This window comes from Acinonyx jubatus, chromosome X (genome assembly GCF_027475565.1).
Source record: "Acinonyx jubatus isolate Ajub_Pintada_27869175 chromosome X, VMU_Ajub_asm_v1.0, whole genome shotgun sequence".
Classification (NCBI taxonomy): Eukaryota; Metazoa; Chordata; class Mammalia; order Carnivora; family Felidae; genus Acinonyx; species Acinonyx jubatus.
This window is the reverse complement of record NC_069389.1, coordinates 61,528,320-61,555,462: the sequence shown is the minus strand read 5'-3', so window position 1 is coordinate 61,555,462 and position 27,143 is coordinate 61,528,320. Positions and strand designations below refer to the sequence as shown.

The 27,143-nt window shown below is 36.7% G+C and overlaps 1 protein-coding gene across 5 annotated transcripts in view; it reads right to left on the bottom strand.

Moving 5' to 3' along the window:
• Positions 1-43: 43 nt before the first annotated feature.
• The window catches only part of ATP7A (ATPase copper transporting alpha), a 177,869-nt gene continuing 150,769 nt past the window's right edge, over positions 44-27,143 (bottom strand). For 4 of the 5 annotated variants that reach the window (XM_053202514.1, XM_027053780.2, XM_027053781.2 and 1 more), the window contains 9 exons: positions 25,586-25,768; positions 23,308-23,524; positions 21,383-21,469; positions 17,845-17,991; positions 16,404-16,546; positions 6,850-7,053; positions 6,182-6,299; positions 3,864-3,966; positions 44-3,487 (listed from right to left, as the gene is read on the bottom strand). In XM_053202514.1, the coding sequence (XP_053058489.1) occupies positions 3,211-3,487; positions 3,864-3,966; positions 6,182-6,299; positions 6,850-7,053; positions 16,404-16,546; positions 17,845-17,991; positions 21,383-21,469; positions 23,308-23,524; positions 25,586-25,768 (1,479 nt within the window). In that variant the 3' untranslated portion in view covers positions 44-3,210. The remainder of the gene's footprint in view (positions 3,488-3,863; positions 3,967-6,181; positions 6,300-6,849; positions 7,054-16,403; positions 16,547-17,844; positions 17,992-21,382; positions 21,470-23,307; positions 23,525-25,585; positions 25,769-27,143) is intronic. The other variant, XM_015084279.3, reaches the window with a different exon arrangement.

Genomic DNA, 27,143 nt, shown 5'->3' with positions numbered 1-27,143 from the left:
ATATTTTAAATATAGAAAAGAAATAACCAAAAATCCAAAGGGAGTGATTGCAGGAATGTTTTTATTTTTATTAAAATAACCAATAACCAGATGCCTCACCCAAAGAAAGTAACAAAATAGAGTAAAATAAATATCAGGAAAAAATAATTTTAAAGCAAGATTCACAAGTAATGGAGAAAAATTCTCAAAAAACATGTATTCTTGATTTTAAGCTGTGTACATAAAAGATACACACACTTAAATTTTTGGAAACATCCTGTCTATAGTGCTATTTTAAGCATTCTGAACAAAGAATACATCTGAAAAAAGAAACAAGCTTTTAAAAAGTTAAAGCACAGTATAAAATTTTTTGTTCACAAGGCATCAAATTTAACACTCTAAAATGCTGATACTAAACTAGGAAAAATATCATTTCTCTTTTCACCACTGACCACCATACTTCTTTAGATTATAACATTAAATATTCTAGCTGTGTTTTTAACCTTTGAAATTCAAAAGGCATCTTTGGATATTTAAGATAAAAGGTGCCCCATAGTTGAATCAGAACCAGCACTGGATATCAAAACATCCTTGTTATCTTCAGCCTGAGGGCATGGGTGCTGAGTGAATACAGAAGAGTGATAAAGGAACAACATATAAGGAATTTCAAATATTCAAACATCAAATTCAAATATAAACCCATTTTCCTCTATATGGTAAATATGTACGTACATATGTATGTGTGTATATAAACAGAGAAACACATACACACATCTACATTTATAACATTTGTTCTCACAAGTAACTGGTTACTTAAAGCTAGTTACTAACTGAAAGCAATGTTTTTGATCCTGTTCCTAGATCATCTCTCCTGTGAATACAGCTGCTCTATGAAGCTAATAGGAGTTCAGGATTACAAAAGAGACTTATGGTAGGGAATTCAAAGATACTACAGATACTTAAAATAGGATTCTTTCTAAACAACATGTTTTCTGTTCTGATAGTAAGAGGTGAAATTAAATTCTTGATTTTTCCCAGACTATAGGTTGCTCTTCTTGCTATCTTAGGTCATGTGGGTCCTTTGGCAAGTGGGGGACAAAAGGACAACTCAAAAACAACATAATAATAAAAGTAGTAACTGTCTATGTTCAAGTGTTTCAGAGACACAGAAAAGAGTAAGGGAGAAAGAGAGAAAGGTGCTTCTTTTTCCAAAAGTCTATTATACATGTATCATATTGGCTGTTTCTTCTAGAAGAAACAAATTGTGATATGACAGACCACTAGAATTAAAATAAAAAACAAATATTAAAATTCAAAGTGGAAGCATGGAAGATGACATAGGCATTGGTCTAAAAAAGAGCCTAGATATACATTCATATTTCATTAAAATGGGTTTGCCTTTCTAGATTAATAGCACCTTCATCAATAGTTTCAATTCTCTCTTTAAGATACTTGAGATAACTGGGTGTTGCATTTAACAGATGAATCACTGAATTCTACTCCTGAAACCAATATTGCATTGTATGTTACCTAACTGGAATTTAAATAAAAATTTGAAAAGAAAAAAAAAGATAGTTGAGATAAAAATGAGATTTTTTCCAAATCTGAAAAGACAGGATGGAATAATGTTATAAACTTTTTTGTGTGTGTATGAAAGGAGAAGAGAGAAAAGAAGTAGGAGAGGAAGAAACCCATTCCCCAATCCCACCTGATTTTAGATTCTGCCCTAAGAAAATTAGTATTAATTATTTATTACTGACCTCAAGGGGAGAAAAGAAATAACATTTACTGAATACAAATCCTATGTGCTAGGCATTGTTCCAACAGCTTTACATATGGCAATGGGAACAAAGTATTAGGAACTTACTTATTTATTTTCACTTCCATAATCTGCATCTGAAATCCATCTTGCAATAAATGAGGAATTTAAATAGTGATACAAGTACGAGATCTCTGATCAGTGTATTAACTCCTAGGCACTCAGAGTGGAATTTCTAAATGTGTATGGCACTGAAAACAGCCCCTGAATTTGCAAACCACACTTACTAGCAAGTGCAAATGTTTTAAACTAGAGAAAAGTATAGACTTGGCTAAAAGGTATCACAACCTAGGGAAATTCTCATTTCTATATTACAAATTTGTTATGTTTTTTTGGTAAATGCAGCTTTGTGTAATAGCATTATTTTAAAGTCATTTTGAGAGGTCATCTAAAATACTAAAATATATTTAAAATCTATTAAATTATATATACCAGCTACCGTCTTGTATTCTCTCCCAAAAAAGGACAAATTTAGTGAATCTAGGTAATTTCACATGACCCGTATATGTCAAGGATGGTAGTGTTAATCTTCGAAAAAGTTAATTGTAGAAGAGGCTCAACATTTTAGGCTTCTGGACTGAGGCTGATAGACTAAGAACAATTTAGAGTAGAACTCGTCAGGAGTGAATTAAAAGCCTGTACAGAGCTAGAGAGTCACTGAATGAAGAATCTGATCTATTTTTTTACAACAATGGAAAGATAGGAAGCAAGGGACCCTATGGATCCTTAAGGTCTTTTTGGGTTACAAGATAAAGAAAGGAAAAAGATATTGGAAAAGTTGTCATTTATTTTTATCAATCAATCACCTACACTTAGCTCAGCTGAAAGAACAACAAAAAAACAAACTAGGGCAATTGCAAAGACAAAGATGCAGGGAGAATAAGGGGGAAGAAAGCCTGTAATAAATAAGGCACATCTATTTTTAAACAGTTTCTAACTGTTTTCCTTCTAAACCCAGATGCTTTACAGTGTTTTAAAAGCCATTATTCCCCAACCTGACAGGGATGAGAGCTCAAGAATGTCCTCAAGATCATGCTCTCAGATCTTGAAACTTTTAAATTATCCTTTTTCTTGAGCCTTTTCTTTTTGGTCAAATAAAAAACATTATCACTTTAGCAGCAATTGAGTAATCTTCAATTGTAGGACTTGTTGTAAACCTCACTGGTCTACCTTATCTGTTACTAGTGAAAACAAAAAGGGCTGGAGATTCATTTTAAATAAAGCTAGGTTCAGAGCTAACTCTGAAAAAATATATTTCTGCCATTAGACAAATGCAATGCAAATAGAATCCTTAACATCAGGGCATGAGACCAATATAAAATCCTTCCACAATATTTTGAAAAGTTAAGGTAACATCACTAATGCTGTGTCAGTGCATAACAACATCGGCTAGTAGCACTCTCTGCGGCCTGTTACAATGTGGTATCATCATCTTCCCTGCAGTCTCCCACCAGAAGTGAATGCTTGTCAGGTTCACTGGTACCAATGCTGTTTAGGGACCGTTTATCAGACAGTAGTGAATTTATGGAGGCTCTGCTGTAATTAACAATCCGGTCCAGCAAACCCAGTTTAGGAGAATTTCTTGAGGTGTCATCTATTCCAACATGAACGCTGATTTCCGAAGGCCTTTTCTGTCCCATGTGGCTTCGGGCATGCAGTTCATAATTCTCATAAGTTGGTTTTCTATAACTGAACACATGCAAAAGGACACTAGTTTGAAATAACCAAATGTGAACTAGACACTTTTTATGTTCAAAAATGAAAGTATATTTGCCTGGTACGAAGATCTACAAAGGGAGTCCCTGCTAGGAAAGTGGCTCAAAAAAAAATATGTATGGGGTCACATGATCAGAAATTCTACTTCTCAGAAGCCAATGTACTACATTTTACCCCACTCAGTGCTTATGCTTGCTAGGTAAAGACTACATAAGATGATAATTATATAGCTAACATTTATTATTAAGAATAGTCTTGGCCTATCATACAAGAATAAGACCTACCAAGAACTGACTGTGGATGATAAAATGAACATAAAATACAAACATGAGCAAGCCATCATACTTACAGTTTAAGGAAGAGAGAAGAAAGTACTACTGAAACAGATGAAGCAGCCATTGCAGCAGATCCCATCCAGGGCTGCAAAACCAAACCAATGGGCATAAAAACTCCTAGGAAACAAGTTTGGATTAGTTAGAGCAGTCAGTACTAAACAGATTACTAATGTGTTTCTAATACATATATACAAACCATTTCCTTGTTTGATATTTATTCAGCACTTTATGTCACTGCCAATTTTTCACTAACAGGGTATTTCTGTGAACATTCTTGTACATGTCTACCTGTGCATGTGCTTGAGAATTTCTCTAAGGTACATACCTAGATGTGAAACTGTTGGATTATAACATGGGCACATCCTCAATTTTAGGGGGATATTCCTCAGTTGTTCTCCAAAGTGGCTGTACCAGATCACAATTCCACCAATCATGTATGAGTTCATGTTCTACAAACTCATCCACACTTGTTTTGTTTCCTTTTGTTTGTTTGTTTTCAGTAGGCTCCACACCCAGCATGGAGCCCAATGTGGGGATTGAACTCACAACCCTGAGATCAAGACTGAGCTGAGATCAAGAATCTGACACTTAACCGAGTCACTCAGGTGCCACACCACACTTGGTTTGGATAGACATTTTAACATTTGTTTATATGATAAGGATAAGATAGACTTATTGTACTTTTAACTTTTTATGTGTTTATCTATATTTTTCTACTTTTTCTACAGTCATCATATATTACTTGCATAATTTTAAAAATCATTTGTTCCATGAATTAATCTCTATGGACTGTTCTTTTACTTTTTGTGCCCCTGTTTATTATTTTTAATTTTTTTTAAATGTTTTTACTTATTTTTGAGACAGAGAGAGACAGAGCATGAGCAGGAGAGAAAGAGGGAGACACAGAATCCGAAGCAGGCTCCAGGCTCTGACCTGTCAGCACTGAGCCTGACACGGGGCTTGAACTCACGGACTGTGAGATCATGACCTGAGCTGCAGTTGGTTGCTTAACTGACTGAGCCACCCAGGCACCCCTGTGCCCCTGTTTATAAACAGCATTTGTGTGTCCCTGTTTATAAACAGCTTTATAATTGTTCTTCCATCATTTCATGTCCTTCTTTGGCTCTCAAACCAGAGAGAACAAGAAGAAAGTGATAACTACTTCTCTTCTGTTATTACTAACTCCTATCAAGTCCCTAAGTACAAGACGTTATCCAGTGTTTACTTAAAAACTCTAAATTACTTTTCCTTGGTCTTATTCCTTTAATCAATATCTCTTTCTCCCCCTCTCTCTCTCTCAATCTCTCAATCTCTCTCTCTCTCTCTCTCTCTCTCTCTCTCTCTCTCTCTCTCTCCTGGTACCCAAACTTAAAAAAACAAAACAAAACGTGTTGGCTATTAGAATGCTAAGTGAGGAGCAAAAAATTCTCTGTATGCTATAATTATACCTATGTAACAAGACACAAAACTGATGCAAAGTGAAAAAGACTGGAAGGAAAGACACTAAAACGCTAACAGTAGTTGTGTTTGAGTAGTGAGATTAAAAGTAAATTTGTTATCCAGCAAAAAATAAGTAAATAAATACAGTACAAGTATAAATATGAATAAATATAAATGTGAGAGAGCATATGGAGAAAGAGATGAAGCAATGTAGTAAATAAAGTATTATTAACTGGTGAATTTAAATGAAGACTATACAGGTTTTCATTGTATCTTTTTTCCTTCTTATATATACCTTTTAAATCTTTTTCAAAAAATTTTTTAATGTTTATTTGTTTAGAGAGCAAGGCAGCGTGTGTGAGGGGCAGAGAGAGAAGGAGAGAGAGAATCCCAAGCAGGCTCCATGCTGTCAGAGCAGAGCCCAACACGGGGCTCAATCTCACATACCGTGAGATTATGACCTGAGCCGAAACCAAGAGTCAGACACTTAACTGACTGAGCCACCCAAGTGCTCCTTTGAAATTTTTTTAAATATAAAGTTGGGAGGGGAAAATAAAGTAAATTAAAATAAACCTGTCAGAATGCTTTTACATTTTAGGCTGTGATGAACATTGCTTGAAATTATCATTATTGATGTTAATATTACCTCTCACCATACCAGGAGGCTACATATAAAAATTGAGCCCAACACTGGGTATTGTATGTACATGATGAATCACTGAATTCTATTCCTAAAACCAATACTGCACTGTAGGTTAACTAACTAGAATTTTAAATAAAAATTTGAAAAGGAAGAAACTGAGCTCAAAACTAGGAATAAGACTGAAGCTTCCAATACGATAGGTCTCTAATGACTTCAGAGGAAAAGCAATACTAGTTAATAGTCACATACCAGCAGCTATGGGAATTCCAACTAGATTATAAATTAGAGCGAAAACAAAATTTATCCGAATCCTCTTGACTGTCTTCCTTGATAAGTCAATACTTGCCACTACATCCAGAAGATCATTCTGAGAACAGAAATATTTGTGATATTAGTGAGAGACTTTAACTTAACTAGTACTTTTGTATTTGATACTGTGATTTTGCAGATGATGTATACCTTAGGGTAGGTAATAAATCTTAAATATTATAAATCTTAAATATATAATTTAACTATAAATCTTAAATATTGCTAAAAATTTCAGTCAGCCTTGGAAGATGTTTTTCAGGACTTTTTCTCAGGGGTCTAGAAAACACTTCTTGCATTGTATGATGCTATGTGCATTATATCCCTTAAAATAATCTCAGCAAGTGTTTGTTGAAGATAATTTTATTATAAGTATATTCCCCAATCTTATTCTTTACTTTAGAAGCTTGTCATTCTCATTTGCTTTGCTGGATTGAGAAAGTCTGAAAGTAATTAGTATGACTTCTCATACTCCCATCTTCAATTCTCCGTCTCAATGGCTGGGAGCACAGGAATTAGAAAGAATTGTTCTATTCCATATACTTTATGACACTATCCCTGACCAGGTAGAGCAGTATCACAGACCTCAATGTTCAGGCCACAGGACTTACCCTTATTAAAACCACATCAGCTGCTTCAATGGCTACATCTGTACCTGTGCCAATGGCAATTCCAACATTAGCCATTGCCAGAGCTGGAGAGTCATTGATTCCATCTCCTACCATTGCAACCTGTTTCCCCTCCTCCTGAAGTTGCTTCACCTTAGCAACCTTATGAGAAGGGAGAACTTCAGCAAACACCTTAGTAATGCCAACCTACATGAGGAAAAATAAACTCAATTCATTTCAAGAAATATTACTAGTACCTGAAATAGAATGCAGCAATAGCGAGCCATCAGTTTCTACCCACCAGATGTCCCAAATTACAAAAATTGGTAGTATCTAGTGATAGTAAGAATATAGAGAAATCAGCTCTCATATGCACTCTTGGTGAGCGTGTAAACAGTTATCATGTTTTTAGAGGGCATTTGGCAGCATCTATCAAAGTGCACACATCATTTAGTTCAGCAATTCCACTTCTAACTATATTCTGGACATACTTATACATGTATAAAAATATTTATGTTTGACTTCCAGGGAAGATGGCAAAGTGGGGGGATCCTGGGCTAACCTCATCCCATAGATGCAACCTGGGTCATCCACAGTGATGTGGCTGATCCAGAGAACAGCATAGGGCCTGACAGAACAGACTGCCACAGTTAGGTAAAGAGAAAGGGCCATGTTGAGGAATGTGTGGAGAGGGAGATACAGTCCAGAGCCAGGTGGACTCGTGGGACAGTCTGTGGGAGGGAGGGGTGCAGTGAGTCTGGAGTGGGAAGAGAGGAACAGCCCCCTACATCAGGTGCCCTGGGCACAGGGGCCTGCACAGGGAAGGCAGGTTCTCATAGAGTTTTGAGAACCAGAGGGGCCAGGCTTTGTAAGTTCTTACAATCAGTGAGTCTAGAAACCTGGAATTTTAAAAATTTTAAAAATCAGCTGGTTCAGCTCTGGGAGAGCCAGTGGGCAATAGGAAACTGAGTCTTCCCCCTTAAAGAGACAGCACAACAAACAACCCCACTGAGATACAGCATAGAAGCAGCAGTTTGAAAAACGCCTGGGATATACAGGAAGGAGATTTGTGTACTATAGAGGCAGAGACCTTTGGGAGACTTCTCTAAGAACAAAAGAACCAGCAGGCAGCATTTCCCTCCCCTGGCCCCAGCCTAGATATACAAACACCTGTGGTAACCAGTGCAGTGCCAACTCTCTCCCTGCCGCTATGCCCTTCTGCAGATCCACTCCCTCCAACTTGGCCAGATGCAGAAGTTTTCCCTGGAGGCTACAGGTCCCTTCCCACAGCAGGCCAGCACAGACCATTCTGGAACCCCAGGCCCTGCCCCCACTTTCTCATGCACACCTGCCCCCTCCAATATGCCATTGGCCGGAGCCCATCCAAAGCAGTGCCACAAGCCTGGCAGTGTGCAAGCAGCCCCAATAGGGGGTCAGAACCACTACACAGCGACTCCAGTCCCAGACAGAGGAGAAGATAACCACACACACCAGTCCAACTCATAGGGTCAGATGGCAGGCTCCACTCACCAAAAAAAGCTTCTCAGGGGACAACACAGGGAGAGCACCCTGTAGTTCAGTGGTACTGCATCTCTGGCAAAAACCTGGTCTGACTCAACTCATGCCCAAGGTGGCCCCAGACTGGCCCACTAAGACCACAAGGACCAAACCTTTCCCACCAACAGGCAAAGAAAGCCACTGCAGACAAGTGAACTGAAGGCAAACGTGGCTCAGCCAAAATAATCCGGTGCACACAACACACATAGGAGACATCCCTGAGTGCCAGGTTCTAGTGAACAGGGGACACTGCACTGCAGGCCATTACTTTCAAGATCAGGTGACATGGCTGACTTTCCTAACACAGAGAAACAGACACAGAGAGTTAGACAAAATGAAGGGACAGAGGAATATATCACAAAATGAAAAAAAAGGACAAAATCACAGGAAGAGAGCTAAATGAAATGAAAATAATATGCCTGATAGATAATTTAAAGTAATAGGCATAAGGATAGTCACTGCACTTGAGAAAACAGTGGAGACTTCAGTGTGACTGTCAACAAAGAAATAGGAAACATAAAAAGGAAGCAAAAGGAGATGGAGAACTCTGTAACTGAAATTAAAAATATACTAGAGGGGCACATGAGTGGCTCAGTCAGTTAAGTGTCCAACTTGGTTTTGGCTCAGGTCATGATCTCACAGTTTTGTGAGTTCGAGCCCCACAACAGGCTCCACAACTGCCAGTGCCAGTGCAGATCCTTCTTGGGATTCCATTTCCCTCTCTCTCTCTCTCTCTGCCCCTCCCCTACTCATGCTGACTCTGTCTCTCTCAAAATGAATAAATATTTTTTTTTAAATTTAAAAAACATACTAGAGAGAACAAACAGGAGAGTATAGGAAGCAGAACAACAGATCAATGACCTCAAGAAGAGAGTAATGGAAAGCAATCAAGGTGAACAGGATAGAGAAAAAAATAATAAAAAATGAAAATAGACTAAGGGAACATAGCAATGCCATCATGAGTAATAACATTCACATGATAGGGATCCCAGAAGGAGAAAAAAGAAAATAGGGCAGAAAATTTGTTTGAAGAAATAATAGCTGAAAATATCCCTAATCTGGGGAAGGAAAGAGAAATTCAGATCCAGGAGGCACAGAGAAGCCCCAACAAAACTGACCCAAGAAGGCCCACAACAAGACAGAGTATTTAAAATGGTAAAAGGGGGTGATAAAGGGAGAATTTTAAAAGCAGTAAGAGAAAACAGGTATATGCAAGGGAAACCCAAAAGGCTATCAGCAGATTTTTCAGAAGAAATTTTGCAGGCCAGAAGGGACTGGCATGATACAATCAAAGTGCTAAAGGAAAAAAACCTGCAACAAAGAATACTCTTTCCAGCAAGGCTATTATTCAGAATAGAAGGAGAAATAGAGTTCCCCAGACAAACAAAAGTTAAAGTAATTCATTACCACTAACCCAGTCTTATAAGAAATCTTAGAGTGGACTCACTGAGTGAAAAGGAAAGACCATAAGTAAGAGTAAGAAAAGTAGGAAGCACAAAAGCAGTAAAATTAAGTATATCTAAAAAATTTGTCAAGGGATTCACAAAATAGAAGGATGTAAAGCAAGGCACCATATACCTAAAAAATAGGGGAGAGGAGAAAAACTGGCTTCAAACTTAAGCAACCATCGGCTTAATACAGACTGATATATGCATATAATGTTATATATAAACCTAATGTTAATAACAAATCAAAAATCAGTAATAGATATGCAAAAACTAAAAAGAAAGGAATCCAAGTATGTCCCTAAAACAAGCCAGAAAACCATAAGAGAAAAGAGCGACAAAACAAAGGAAGAGAGAACTGCAAAAAACCATAAAACAAGTAACAAAATGGTAACAAGTATATACCTATCAATAATTACTTCGAATGTAAATGGACTAAACGTTTCAGTCAAAAGACACTGGGTGAATGGATTAAAAAGTAAGACCCATATATGTGCTACAAGACTCATTTCAGACCTAAAGACACATGCAGATTGAAAGTGAGGTATGGAAAAACATTTATCATACAAAAGGAAGTGAAAACAAAGTCAGAGTAGCAATACTTGTATAGGACAAAATAGACTTTAAAGTAAAGATTGTAACGAGAGACAAAGAAGAGCACTATATAATCATAAAAGGAACAACCTAACAGGATGTAAAAATTGTAAATATCTATGCACCCAACATGAGAGAACCAAAATACATAAAGCAACTAATAAGAAACATGAAGGAAGTAATTAATAGTAATACTAGTAAGGGGACTTCACCACTCCACTTCCATCAATGGATAGATCATCCAAACTGAAAACCAACAAGGAAATAGTGGCTTTAAAGGACACATTGGACCAGATCTAACATATAGTCAGAACATTCCAACCTAAAACAGCAGAAATACACACTCTTTTCATGTGCACACAGAATTTTCTCCAGAATAGATCACATGTTCGGCCACAAAACAAATCTCAACAAATTCAAAAAGACTGAAGTCATACCACGCATCTGTTCCAACCACAATGCTATGAAACTAGAAGTCAACCACAAGAAAAAACCTGGAAAGACTAAATAACATGCTACTAAACAATGAATGGATATATCCTGAATTCAAAGAGGAAATCAAAACATACATGGAGACAAATGAAAACAAAATGGCCAAAATCTCTGGGATGTAGCAAAAGCTGTTTTAAAAGGGAAGTTTACACCAAAACAGGTCTACCTCAAGAAGCAAGAAAAATCTCAAATAATTAACCAAACCTTACACAAAAAGGAGCTAGAAAAAGAACAAACAAAATCCAAAACCAGAGAAAGAATTATATAATAATGTTAGGGCAGAAATAAGTAAAATACAAACTAAAAGCAATCAATGAAACCAGGAGCCAGTTCTTTGAAGAGATCAACAAAAGTGATAAACATTTAGCCAGACGCATCAAAATATCTATCTATCTATCTATCTATCTATCTATCTATCTATCTATCTATAGGACTCGAGGCACTTGGCTCAGTCAGAAGAGCATGTGACTCTTGATCTCAGGACTGTGAGTTCGAGTCCCATGTTGGGAGTAGAGGCTACATACCTACCTACCTACCTACCTACATACATACATAAACTTAAAAAAATAAGATTAAATAAAGAATATTTTTAAAAATAGTACTCAAATAATCAAAATGAGAAATGAAAGAGGAGAAATAACAACAAATACCACAGAAATACATAGGATTATAAAAGAATGTTATGAGAAATTATATGCTAACATATTGGACAACCCACAAGAAATGCATAAATTCCTAAAAACATATAACCTCCCAAAATTGAGTAAGGAAGAAAATAAAATTTGAAAAGACTGATTACCAACAATGAAAATAGAATCAATTGATCAAAAAACTCCAAACAAATAAAAGTCCAGGGCCAGATGGCTTCACAGAATTCTACCAAACATTTAGAGAAGAGGTAATACCTATTCTTCTAAAACTGTTCCAAAAATATAGAAAAGGAATAAAAACTTCCAAATAAGTTCAATGAGGCCAGCATTACTCTAATATCAAAATCAGACAAAGACACTACAATAAAAGAGAACTACATGCCAATCTCTCTGATGAACACAGATGTAAAAGTCCTCAACAAAATATTAGCAAACCAAAGCCAACAATACATTTAAAAAAATCACTCACCAAAACCAAGTGGGATTTATTCCCAGGATGCAACAAGGGTGGTTCAATATTTATAAATCAATTAATGTGATACATTACATAACAAAAGAAAGGATAAAAACCATATGATCATTTCAGTAGATGTAGAAAAACCATTTAACAAAGTACAACATCAATTCACGATAAAAACTTTCAACAAAGTAGGTTTAGAGGAAACATATCTCAACATAAAAAAAGCCATATATGAAAAACCCACAGCTAACATCATCCTCAGTGGTGAAAAACTGAGATCTTTTCTCCTAAGGTCAAGAACAAAACAAGGATGTCCTCTCTCACCACATTTATTCAACATAGTACTAGAAGTCCTAGCCACAGCAGTCAAACAACACAAAGACCTAAGAGACATCCAAATTGGTATGAAAGAAGTAAAACTTTCACTATTTGCAGATGAAATCATACTATATATAGAAAGCCCTAAGGATGCCACCCAAAAACTACTAGAACTGATAAGGGAATTCAGTAAAGTCACAGGATACAAAATCAATACACAGAAATCCATTGCATTTCTAAACATTAATTATGAAGTAGCAGAGAAGGAAATTAAGAAAACAATACCATTTACAATTACACCAAAAATAACGAAATACATAGGAATAAACTTAACCAAGGAGGTGAAAGACTTGTATTCTGAAAACTATAAAACACTGATGAAAGACATCAAAGATGACATAAACAAATCAGAAGATATTCCTTACTCATGTGTTAGAAGAACAAACATTGTTAAAATGTGCATACTACCCAAATCAATATACAGAATTAATGCAATCTCTATCAAAATATCAACAGCATTTTTCATAGAACTAGAACAAATAATCTTAAGATTTGCATGGAACCACCAAAGACCCAAAGCTACCTTGAAAAAAGAACAAAACTGGAGGTATCACAATCCCAGATTTCAAGATATACTACAAACATGTAGTAATAAACAGTATGGTACTGGCACAAAAACAGACACATATATCAATGGGACAGAACAGAAAATCCAGAAATGGACCCAGAACTATATGGTCAACTAATCTTCGACAAAACAGGAAAGAATATCCGAAGGAAAAAAGTCTCTTAAACAAATGGTGTTGGGAAAACTAGACAGCAACATGCAAAAGAATGAAAGTGGACCACTTTCTTTCACCATAATAAAACTCAAAATGAATGAAAGACCAAAATGTGAGACAAGAAACCACCAAAATCCTAGAGGAGAAAACAGGCAACAACATCTTTGACCTCTGCTGCAGCAACTTCTTACTTGACATGTCTCCGGAGGCAAGGGAAACAAAAGCAAAAATAAACTACTGGGACAACATCAAGATAAAAAGCTTCTGCAGAGCAAAGGAAACAATCAACAAAACTAAAAGGTAACCTATGGAATGAGAGAAGATATTTGCACAGGACATATATGATAAAGGGTTAGTATCAAAATATAGAAAGAACTTCTAAAACTCAAGACCTAAAAAACAAACAATCCAATTTAAAAGTGGGCAGAAGACATATAAAGACATTTCTCCAAAGAAGACAGACGGCCAACAGACACATGAAAAGATGCTCTACATTACTCAACATCAGGGAAATGCAAATCAAAACCATAATGCGATATCACCTCACACCTTCCAGAATGACTAAAATAAAAAACTCAAGAAACAACAGATATTGGCAAGGATGTGAAGAAAAAGGAACCCTCATGCACCGCTGGTGAATGCAAACTGGTGCAGCCATTGTGGAAGACAGTATGGAGATTCATCAAATAATTAAAAATAGAATTACCATTTGATCCAGTAATTCCACTACTGGGTATTTACACAAATAATATGAAAACACGAATTCAAAAAGATAAATGCACTGCTATGTTTCTTGCAGCATTATTTATAATAGCCAAGATATGGAAGCAGCCCATGTCCATTGATAGATGAATGGATAAAGAAAATGTGGTGTGTATACACACACACACACACACACACACATATATATACAAACATATATACATACATACATACATACATACATACATACATACAGTGGTATATTACTCAGCCATAAAAAGGAATGAAATCTTGCCATTTGCAACATCATGGATGGATCTAGAGGGTATGATGCTAAGTGAAATAATTCATCCAGAGAAAGATCAATACCACATGATTTCACTCATTTGTGTAATTTAAGAAACAAAACAAATAAACAAGGAAAGACAGAGACAAACCAAAAACCAGACTCTTAATTATAGAGAACAAACTAATGGCTACTAGACGGGAGTTAGGTGAGGGGATGGATAAAATAGGTGAAGGGGCATACACTTACCATGATTAGCACTGAGTAATGTATACAACTGTTGAATCACTATGTTGTACACCTGAGTCTAATATAACACTATATGTTAACTATACTGGAACTACAATACAATTTAAAAAAATAAATACAAAATGAAAGCACTGTGAAAGCCACCACCCCCTAAAAAACAAGATGTATATCTAAGGATGTACATTACTGCCCTGTTTGTAACAACAAAATTTTCAAAATCACCTAAATACCCATCATGAGAGGAACGGTTAAGTAAATTATGACACATTCCTACCATGGGATTCCATGTAGTAATTTTGAAAGAATAAAATAATTTTGTTTTTTCAGATATGGATAAAGCTCCAAGGAATGTATTTTGTTACCAAAAAAAAAAAAGTGCTGGGGCACCTGGGTGGCGTTAAGCATCTGACTCTTGATTTCCGCTCAGGTCACGATCTCACAGTCGTGAGATCGAGCCCTATGTCAGACTCCGCACTGAGTGAAGCCTGCTTTGGATTCTGTGCCTCCCTCTCTCTCTGCCCCTCTCCTCCACCCCTGTGCATGCGAACACACTCTCAAAATAAATAAAAATAAACACTTAAAGTGCAAAGGGCTGAATGAACAATCTGTAGAAAAATGATGTAATTTATGTTGAAAATACCAGAACTATACATTCGTATATGAACACACATGCATGTGAAAAAGTTGGGGTAGGGGGTGCCTGGGTGGCTCAGTTGGTTGAACGTCTGACTTCGGCTCAGGTCATGATCTCACAGCTCGTGAGTTTGAGCCCCACGTCAGGCTCTGTGCTAACCGCTCAGAGCCTGGAGCCTGCTTCAGATTCTGTGTCTCCCTCTCTCTCTGCCGCAAACCCACTTGCATTCTGTCTCTGTCTCTCTCAAAAACAAATAAACATTAAAAAAAGTTTTTAAAAAAAGTGGGGGGTAGGACTGGACAGGGAGTTTGGGAAAAGGTAACTTAAACTTTTTGATTTATATCCTTCTGCATTAAATTTTTTTATTTTTTAATTTTTTTTTATTTTTGAGAGAAAGAGAGAGACAGACACAGCATGAGTGGGGGAGGAGCAGAGAGAGAGGGAGACACAGAATCCAAAGCAGGCTCCAGGCACAGAGCCCAACACAGGGCTTGAACTCACAAACAGCAAGATCATGACCTGAGCCAAAGTCGGATGCTTAACTGACTGAGCTACGCAGCTGCCCCTCCCCCAAATTTTTTAATGTTTATTTATTTTTGAGGGTGGGGGGAGAGAGAGAGAGAGAGAGAATGAGCAGGGGAAGGGCAGAGAGAGAGGCAGACAGAGAATCCAAAGCAGGCTCCAAGCTCCAGGCTCCAAGCTGTCAGCACAGAGTCTGATGCAGGGCTCGAACTCACCAACTGTAAGATCATGACTTGAGCTGAAGTTGGATGTTTAACCGAATGAGCTACCCAGGCACCCCTCCTCCTGCATTTTTTATATAAGAATGTTTCCATATATTACTTGTGTTATTTAATAGAAGAGGGGAGAAGGCATTCTGAAATAGAAAAGACTAATGTGAGAAAAGTTCTGCAGGTAAGGCAAATGTGGGGGTCAGTAGCAGAAAACTATGTCAAAGTGGTGCATTAGGAGATGGTTCCACCAGTGATGTTCAGGATGGACTAGAGAAGGAAGTGCCTGGAGCTATTGCTGTATTTTAGACATGAGAGATTGAGCACCTGGCTTAGTGATTGAGCCTGGCTTAGGCTAGCAACGCTGGTAAAGAGTATAAGTAACATTTCAAAGGAAGTATCAACAGAAACTAGTGTATGGTGTCACTGAAGCATCTCATGGATTAGGTAAATGGCTTTTTAGTAACACACAAAGACCAAAGTCCTTCCCACACAGCATGCTAATTGTTCTTTAAGGAATCAGATATGGATAATCAGTGATAAGGAAAACAATAGGTCATATGATTTTTTTAGCACTTGAAAGCAAGAAACAAAATGTATATGAAGAATTAGAAGTTACTACATACCACCACCCCAACAACTATGTAAATCAATTACCTGAGAAGCAATAGATCTAGCTGTTTTACTGTTGTCTCCGGTCATCAGAACTACTTCTAAGCCCATGGATTTCAAAATATGGACAGCCAATTCTGCTTCAGGCTTCACTGTATCAGCAATAGCAATCAAGCCACACAGCTCATCTAATAAAGGAGCACCAGAAAATAAGAGAGTTTGGAATATGGTGAAAGCATAATAATATTCTAACTTAAAATTTGAGAAAGAAATTAATTTTGTTAAGTAAAATTGTTCAGGGCTTAGCTTAACTCAAAATGTCTCCAAGCCCACACAGACTGTATTCCACCAAACTTGCAACAAACTTCCATATTTAGGTGTGAAAATTTCAGAGTGACATAGGGATTATTAATGAAGGTAGTAATATGAAATGAAAGTAGAATAGAAAATGAAAAGAGAGACCTTATTGGATACTAAAAGACTCTTTCTTTCCTTTGAGAAGTACTGGCCAATAGCCCCCAAACACTTTAGTTCATTTAAAGGCAAATGAAACTGAAAACTAATACTTTTTTTTTCTTTTTAAGGTGAAAGGGGAGAATTGAGACAAACTGCCATTTTATAACTGGGGGAAATAAATCACTGCAAGTAATTATTTTATTTTATTTATTTTATTTTCTTTTAAAAACAAAAGTAAATAGTATTTTATGCTTCTTCCTAGACCTAGTTAAGGTCATAGTTAAGATACTGCCTTCATACTTAGCAAGGATTATAAATGTTGAATAATTTATCTTACAGCTAGAAATTTTCCCTAAGAAATAATTTAACAAAAGAAAGCACCTAAAACCTCAAAGATGTTCATCGTAGTGTTATGTATAATAACGAAATATTAGGAATAGCTTAAATTTCCAACAAGGGAATGATTTAATTATAGTATATAATAAATTATGCAGAATTAAAATTGGAAAATATTTATGAATACAGCAAATGAAAAAGAAAAAGAAAATAGTATGTGTAGAAGGAATTTTAACTTTTATTCAACTTTATTGAGGTAAAATATATATGCAAAATAACCTATTTAAAAATGGTATATATGTACTAATGTTATAATTCTGTACATATATTACACACACACACACACCAAAAACCAGAAATGGAATACATGCAATTAAAATGGACACTGAGTTAGGATGATAAGATTATAGATATTATTGTATTTTGCTATTACTCTAATGCTATGTTATTTTTAGGTCTTAAAAAATCCTTGATTATTTTTTTAAAACATAGGTTAGACTATAAAGGAAATTAATAAAGCCAGGTAAATGCATGAGAATTCTAAATTAATCAGTAAAAATTATGTATTGCTAACATTTTCACTTTTCATTTAGGCTGCTTCTGAATAACCCTCAAGTTCAGAAGTCTCTCAAAAATATACGTAAAATAACTGAGATCACAAAATTGAGTCATCATGTACTTAGGAAAATCTTACCATCAACGGCCACCAATACAGCAGTCCGACCTTTTCTCTCATGTTCAGTCATGGAATCATCTACATCATTATTAATAACAAAACCATTTCTAATCATCCATTCCCGGTTACCAATGAGGACTTTGTACTGTTGAGCATTAAGAGCATCTGAATAAAGTACAGAAATAGCATTTAGTGAGCTTGTTTATTATTTATAACATGCTATGAGGCACATTCTTCCTGTCTAACCTTACATAGTCGCTATGTTGTATATTTGGTAGACCACAGCCTACAACAGTGATTTCCAAATTTTCAAGGAATATACTCTGCTCTTCCTTGCCTTTGGGCCTTTGCACATATTGCTGCCTCCACCTGGAAAGTCCTTACCCCTCCTCTCCAATTATCAAATTCCATCATATTCTTCAAGAGCCAGTTCAAATGTTACTTTCTTGGGGCACCTGGGTGGCTCAGTTAAGCGTCCAACTTCAGCTCAGGTCATGATCTCACGGTTCGTGGGTTCGAGCTCCAGCTCTGTGCTGACAGCTCAGAGCCTGGAGATTACTTCGGATTCTGTGTCTCCTTCTCTCTCTGCCCTTCCCCTGTTTACACTCTGTCTCTCTCTCTCTGTCTCTCAAAATAAAGAAACATTGGGGCGCCTGGGTGGCTCAGTCGGTTGAGTGTCTGACTTAGGCTCAAGTCATCATCTCACGGTTTGTGAGTTCGAGCCCTGCATTGGGCTCTGTGCTGACAGCTTGAAGCCTGGAGCCTGCTTCGGATTCTGTGTCTCCTTCTCTCTCTGCCCATCCCCCACTTGTGCTCTGTCTCTCAAAAATAAATAAATAAATGTAAAAAAATAAACATTAAAAAAATTTTAATGTTACTTTCTTGATGAAGACTTCCCTTTGATCTTCCACACAACTGAATTAAATTCAAAATATTTATTGTGCATCATCAGCTGAATATGGTTGTATGAAATCATACAACCATACTGATGTCTCATTTTAAACACGTGACCACTAACTTTATGCAAGTCCTTAGAGTTGTCTGGCAACTCTATACTTCCCTAGTCTATACATTCTCTATTCCTCCTCCTTCTAGAGGGCTATTTTATACCTTCTCTTCTCCCATTCTCATATATGGCCAAATATCTGCTTCCTACTTCAGAAAGAATTAAAAGCAATCACAAGAGAACTTCTACAAGCTCTCCTGCCACATCTAACCACCCACTGTGCCTGTGTACACACTAATCTACCTTCCCTTCTGTTAATATAAACTGCCCCTGCTCCTCTTTAAGGCCAACCTTTCCAGTTATGCACTAGACTTCCTTCCTTTGCTTATTCTAGAACATCTCCCCAACAATCCTCTCCTCTTCCTCTTGCATAATCTAATATTCTATCTCTGTTCCACACAGTCCTATCTTTAAAATAACAAAATCTCCCTTGATCTCACCTACCTCTTTACCACTGCCCCAATTTTCTGCTTTTACACACAGCAAAACTTCTTGGAAGTATTGTCTCTATTGACTATATTCAATTCATATCTTCCCATTCTCTTGTGAACCCACTCCAGTAAAACTTTGATCTCTACTACTCCAAAGAACTGTTCACAGAGAACATCAGTGACCTTTACTTTAATAAACCTAATGGCTAATTCTTAGTCCTCATCTTACTTGGCCTGTTAGCAGCATCTAACAGAGGAGATCACTCCCTCATTCTTATAAGTTACCTCCTTACTCACCACTTCTTTTCAATCTTCTTTGCTGATCTCCCTGACCTCCTAACCTATAGTATTGCAGAGCTCAATCCTTAAAACATTTAAGTAATCTGTACACCCACTGTGGGCCTCAAACTCATGACCCCAATCATATGGTCTTCTAACTGAGCCAGTCAGGCACCCTGGATTTTAAATTAAGTTTAAATACTCACATGTAACAAGTGGCTATCTTATTGAATGGCACAGATATTTAAGTGGATGACTCCCAAATCTGTCTCCAACCTAGTCTGTTTCCTTGAACTCCAGATTTGTGCAGCCAACTGCTTACCTGTTATTTCCATTTATATGGCATTTCCACTTTAATATCTAATAGGTACTCATATTTAACATGTAAACAACTGATCTCCTGATCAGTTTTCCTCAATATTGCCTTTCCAATGGTCTTCTCCATTTTACTTAAATGGTAAGTTCATCCTTCTGGATCATTTAGGCCACAAACCTGGGCATAATTTTTGACTCCTGTTTCTCTCATACCGCATATTCAATCTGTGAGGAAATCTCAGCCAGCTCTCCCTTTAAGACACATTGAGTATATGACCACTCTTTATGACCACTACTGTTATCACATTGGTCCAAACCACTATTATCTCTCACCTGGATTATGGAAACACCCTACTACTCATCTCCCTGCTTCTGCCTTTCTCCCCATTCCCCTAACAGTGTATTTTTATCAGGGCAGCCAGTGTAACACTTTTATAACATTAAGTCAGATTCTGTCATTCCCAGACACTAAACTCTCCAATGGTTTCCCATCTGAAGGGTAAACACCAAAATTCTTTCAATGTCCTTACACAATCTAGTCTTATACTACTCTCTAACCTCATCTCTTACCCCCTTCCCACTCATTTACTCTGCTCTAGGCACACTGTTCTCCTTGCTGTTCATCAAACTAGTTTAGCACATGAGGCTTCTGTACTTAACATCCCTCCTGCTTGGAATGCTCTTGTCACAGATATTCACATAGCTTTCTCTCTCCCCCTTGTCAGGTTTTTGGTCCAGCACCAACATCTCAATGAGGCCTACCCTGATCATCCTATATAAAATAGGATCCCATACTCACAGCATTTTCTATACCCCTTTACTTTATTTTCCTCTACAGCACTATCTCTATCAGACATACAATATTTTCTTATTTATTTGCTCACTGTTTTGTGTTGTCCCACCAGGAATATAAGATCCAAGAGACAGTGACTTTGTCACTGCTGATTCTTTAGTGTCTTGAACAGTGCTTAACAAAAGGTGTCAAATGAACAAAATTACTATGTGTCAGTATGCTTGATACTGGAAGTTCACAGACAAATAATGAATTGTAGTTTGGTAGAATCAGGCAGGTAAATAAAGTATTATCATGCAGTGCGCCTAGTACAAAAACAGAGATTCAGTACAGTTACAACTCAAAAAGAAGAGCAACTATCTCTGCCTATACATGTCAGTTAGCGAAGGCTTCACTGAAGAGAGATGTGAGCTGAGTCCTGAAAGATGAAAATAAGTTCATGAGGTAGATGCCACTGTGGACAAGGACATTACCCAGAGAAAACAGTAAATGAAACGACTTAATAAGCATGAAATGACACAATGTAAAAAGGAACTGTAAGTAGTTCCGTATGAATGGAACACAGACTACATGGAGGTCAGTGGAAAAAGTCAAAATGGGTGGTGCAGGGAGGCAGGGGACATATCATGGGGAACAGACCCAGAAAGACTGGTCTTTGTCCCACAGGAGACAGCCAGTAAAGCCAGGATCCTGAACAGAATTGCATGGATAGCGTTTAAGATACATGCATACCTCCAAAACATAAATTTTCTGAGGGGTGTGTACAGCTTTCATCATATACCTCCAAAGGTTCACGATTCAAAAATAAGTTACAAGCCCCTATAATAAAAGGCATTAGTCAGAAAGTTATACAATCATATTTGTGTGTTAGCAAAATCACTCAAGCACAAATGGGTAGGGAGGTGCTAGAACACTTAGGTGGGTATGTCATGTTTTGGGGCAGATGGATAGACCAACCAGAAACTCAGGAAAACAGGCTTTGGCTAAAGATGTGACTTTTGGAGTGGTAGGAGAAATATATAGGTGGCACAACAAGCAATAGACATGAATGAGATTGTACAGAGAGAGTATACAAAATGAGAAAAATAAAAAGAACAAAACCCTGAGGATACCCAACATTTGAGAGCAGGAGAAAAGAGGAAACAGAGGAGGATTGGAAGCAACAGCCAGGTAGGTGAGAGGACAACCTAGAGAGAGAATGGTCATGAAATTAAAAGAAGAAAGAGCTTTAGGAAGGAAAAAGGGGTCAACATTCTCAAATGCCTTTGGCATTTGAGGTCACGCAGGATGTAGACTGAGAAGAGATCACTGGAGTGGGTACTAAATAGAGTCATCAATGCACTAAGAAAAAACAGTTTCAGTAGTATGGATGGGGCAGAAGGCAGGTTGTGCAATGAATAAGTGAATTCAGCAAACCTAGACTACTCTTTCTAGAAGCTTAGATATAAAGGAAAAGAGAGGATGCAATCTAGAAGGGATTACAGTGATATTGATGGAAGAAATGTTTATATGTTTAGGAGAAGGAGCTAGTACAGAGAGTTGGCAAATAAAGAAACAATGGGATGTAATCGAGTAAGGTTCCTGAAGAATCAAGAGAGGGTGGGATCTAGAGCGAAGATGATGGGATTCATTATGCAAGATGAGGGATACCTCTTCCCCTGAAAAAAGGGATCATTCTGGGCAAAAAGTTGAAAGAACAAATGACAGAACTGCAGGGATGATCACTGGGTGTTGTGTGTAAGCGATGAACCACGGGAATCTACCCCCAAAACCAAGAGCACCCTGTACACACTGTATGTTAGCCAACTTGACAATAAATTATATTAAAATAAAAATAAATTTTTTTCTATGTGAAAAATAAACCAGATAATTTGCTTAAGGAACTAGGAAGAAGGCCACAGTACCTCGTGAAAGATAGAAAAGGGTAAGAGTAGCTGTGCTAAGAAATGAAAGATAAAACAGATGAACATAAGGGAAGGGAAACAAAAATAACATAAAAACAGGGAGGGGGACAAAACATAACAGACTCTTAAATATGGAGAACAAACAGGGTTACTGAAGAGGTTGTGGGAGGGGGGATGGGTTAAATGGGTAAGGGGCATTAAGGAATCTACTCCTGAAATCATTGTTGCACTATATGCTAATTTGGATGTAAATTAAAAAAATAAAATTAAAAAAAAGAAATGAAAGATAGCTGAACTAAGATGGAAGATCAGTTAAGGCTAGAATTCATCACTCTATAGAACAGAATAAAGGAGAACAGTTGGGAAATGTTCTCAAGTAACAAGTGAAGTGATCAGGCCTATGGTAAAATTATTTGACGGAATGAAACCATGATGCCAATTTTTGTTTCTTATCTAACCGTTTAGGATTATAAAGTTAGACATCTGTTAATATCTGTCCCATAATTGGTACTATGAAGAAAATTAGCTTGGTGGCTCAGTTGGTGAAGCATCTGACTCTTGATTTCGGCTCAGGTCATGATCTCATGGTTCGTGAGATCAAGCCTCATGTCGGGCTCCCCACTGACACCACAAAGCCTGCTTGGGATTCTCTCTCCACCCCCCCACCCCTCCCCCTCTCATGCACATGCGTGCTCTTTCTCTCTCAAAATAAATACATAAACTTAAAAAGAAAAGAAAAGAAGATGAGCTTACTTGAGAGCTGGGCATCAATAATCATGGAAGATGAAGTTGATGACTGTTCATTATTTGCGCCAATTTGAACCAGGGATGCATTTTTAATATTATTTTCCTCTATCCTCCAGTTATTCTTATGTAGCAAGCCTTCAATATTGATGACTTTACAGCTAATACCACAGCCTGGCACAACCTGGAAATCTACACAGGTACCCAAGGTTTCAGTGTCCAGTTCCTAACAAATAGAAACAGAAGGATTTCTTCTGCTGTTCTAATAATTCAAAGTCATCAATAGCATGATCAAAGACTTCTCCTGGTTAATTCTAAATGTTTACACATATACTACATGCCTGTTTAATTCTAAATGTTTAGAACAAAACCTCAGAATTGTTTACTTTAACACCACTCTCTAAAATTTATACCAAGTTTAGAGAAAGAAAACAAAAGTTTTACCAATATTCTCTGTCCTTTCCAGTAGAAAATTACAAGTTAAATATTTAATTCCATTGTCAAGTCAGATTTTCTATTCAGTACAGGGCAAAGGGTAACAAAGAACAGGGTCTTTAGTTACCAGAATGCCTTGCTAGTATGATTCTGTGTCCTTAGTAAGCCAAAGAATTTTGGTGGTCATCATTGTTTCCTGGCTTTTTATATCTTCATCCTCTCTGTTGTTTGGTTTGGGTGTAAAGAAGCCAGGTCAGTAATAGTAAATTGGTAAAAAGGAAAGAAAAAATAAAGAAATGGCAACACCAATGGTAGCAATTGCCACATCGTAACTGTAAAATTATGTGAGATAATTTACAAAGAACTTATGCAAATCAATGAAAAAAAGGTAAACAATCCTATGAAAAAATAGGCAAAGGATAAAAACAGGTCACAGAAAAAGAAATTCAAATGACCAATGAAAAGATGCTCAACCTTATTCATAATTATGGGAAAGCAAAGCAAACCAACAATAAGTAAATATTTTTTATTTATTAAATTGGAAAAAATAAAGTCATAACGTGGGGAAATGAGCACTAATAATTTTTGGTGAAGGTATAAACTCGTACAACCCCTCATGTGGGTATTAGTAATATTTGTTATGGGGGCACTGGTAATATTCACCAAAATTTAACTGCATGTATCCTTTGACTTAGCAATTGCATTGATAGGCATTTAACATAAAGATAAACTTGCAAAAGCTAACATGAATGTTAACTGTACATTGTAGGAAACAAAAACCCAATTATACAGTAGAATATAATATAGCCATTAAACATAATGAGGCAGATTTATATGTCTTAATATGGAAAAATCACTTAATAAAATAAAAAAAAACAAAGTACCAAAGATTGGTCACTGTGAACTTTCTATGTAAAATCTAAAAAGGAATATAGTATGTGAATTGTATCTGTATAAAGCTGCTACAGTAGTACCCCCACCCACCCACAGTTTCACTTTCTTTGGTTTCAGTTACCCGTGGTCAACTATGGTCTGGAAGCAGATGATCTTCTTTCAGACATAGCATCAGGAGGCCAATTATAGCCTAATGCTGTGTTGCAATGCCTACATCATTCACCTCACTTCACCGCATCACATAGGCATTTTATCACCTCACATCATCACAGGAAGGGGGAGTACAGTACAGTAAGTTATTGAGAGAGAGAGAGAGACAGAGAGACAGAGACAGACAGAGAGAGGGAGGGAGAGAGGGAGGGAAACTACATTCACATAACTTTTATTACAGTTATATAATTATTCTATTATTGTTGTTGTTAATCTCTTACTGTGACTAATTTATAAATTAAACTTTATCATAGCTATGTATGTATAGAAGAAAACATGGTATATACAGGGTTCAGTACTCTGCAGTTTCAAGCATCCACTCAAGGTCTTGGAACATATCCCCTGCAGATAAGGGGAGACCACTGTATTTTAAAAGAATATTAACAGGTTAACACTTGTTAAATTTTGGAGAGGAATTATGAAAAGGGGCAGAGAATGAGGCTTTCCTTTTTCATTATGTAACTCTCTGAACTACCTGAATTTCCTACCATAAATATGCATTCTACTTTAATTTTTTAGTCCAACAGGAGTTATCTGTGCAATAAAATTATAGTTAATTTCTGTTTTCATCTTTATACTCTTCTGTATGAAGAAACTAAGACATATTGTAAAATACAATGAGAAAATACAAGTCTCTCTATCCTCCTACCAACTATATATGTAAATCATAGTCAAAAGCCAGTTTGGATTTGGTCTGGGTGATTCCTGTAGAAGATGTCTACATTAATAAGCAAAAGAAAAATTGTACCTGTTTGCAGTACTTCGTTATGGCTGCTCCTAGAGGGTGTTCACTGTTACTTTCAGCAGTTCCCACGATGGCCAGGATCTTATTACGTGATATTCTGTTACTTTCAACTAGAACCTTTACTTGATTCACTATAGGAGTTCCATGGGTAATGGTTCCAGTCTTATCAAACACCACTACCTTTACCTGTAGGAAAATTAAAATACACTGCACCTATCTGACTTGATAATCCTTAATATCACGTTTCTAGAAATGAGAAAAAGGTTTACTTTGACATATTAATATTTTGTTTCTTAATAAATTGACCTTTGACTTAAATGGAGTTAAACTCTCTTTAGGTGAACAAAAGTAAGGAATAATAAGGGAAAAATACTCTTAGTTACATCTAATAGCCCTTCTGTGCAAATATTCAACTATACTGCGAATATATGTTAAACAACTAGAAATAATTGTTAAGAGTTGACTGTTAATAAGTAATTAAGAGATGACTCCGTGCCTCCAGGGAGGGAAGGGCTTTCAATACTAATGAATTATAGAACTGTAGTGACAATCTGGGCAGTAGTCATAGAATTACAAGAGAAAGGTAAGTAATTAAGTTGGAAACGAGCACCAGACAAGACCTGCTGGTTTGCTTTGACTTTATTGGGTCCTGATGAGAAGCTTGGTCTGAGAATAGACAGCTCAGGGAAACAATGAGGGAAACTGAGCCCAGACAGGGAAAAGGAAGAATCTGGAATTAGAGAACACAGTCACCCCACAGTAACTTTGGAATATGAACCTTGAAAAATGAATAGCTTGAGGAACCAAGATGAAAAGAGATATGACAACTAAATACAAAGCATAATTCTGAACAAGAGAAAAAATAGCTATAAAGAATATTACTGAAACAACTGAGAAACTGGAAGATGGACTATAGGTTAGATAACAGTATTATATCAATGCCAACTTCTTGATTTTGATATCTGTACTGTGATCATTTAAGAGAATGTCCTTGTTCTTAGGAAAGGAGCCTGATATCTGCAGTAAAGCGTATATAGTTCTTTATACTATTCTTTCAATTCTTCTTTAAATTTGAAATTATATCAAAGTAAATAAAAAATTACTATAAAAATTAATACATTGTATTGACTGGTTAGATGAGGTTCCAAATCTGTTCTAAGCTGTGTTCTGTGTTTACTACATGTATCTGTATAATAAGAACATATTAGAAAGAACACAGTTTTTAGTTTAAGTCAAGTAGCCTTGATTGAAATTGTTAAGGAAATCCTAATATGAGAGAGATGAGGGAAAAGATTATATTTCTGAAGTCATGGCTGCAAACTATCAACAACGGCAAAGGCAAAGAAACTTCAATGCAACTATAAGCACTATCTCACACTGAAGAACACAAACACGGAGTCACATATAAAATAGCATTAATAGACTTGGGCAAATTTTCCTGGGCAAATATTCCTTCAGTCTTCCTGTCTTAAAGACATTTCTAGTCTGAAATGGGAAAGGACTCCAAGTTTTCCACATCAGGGTCTTCTCTAAGACAGTAGGCCTAAAGTGGTTTTAGAGA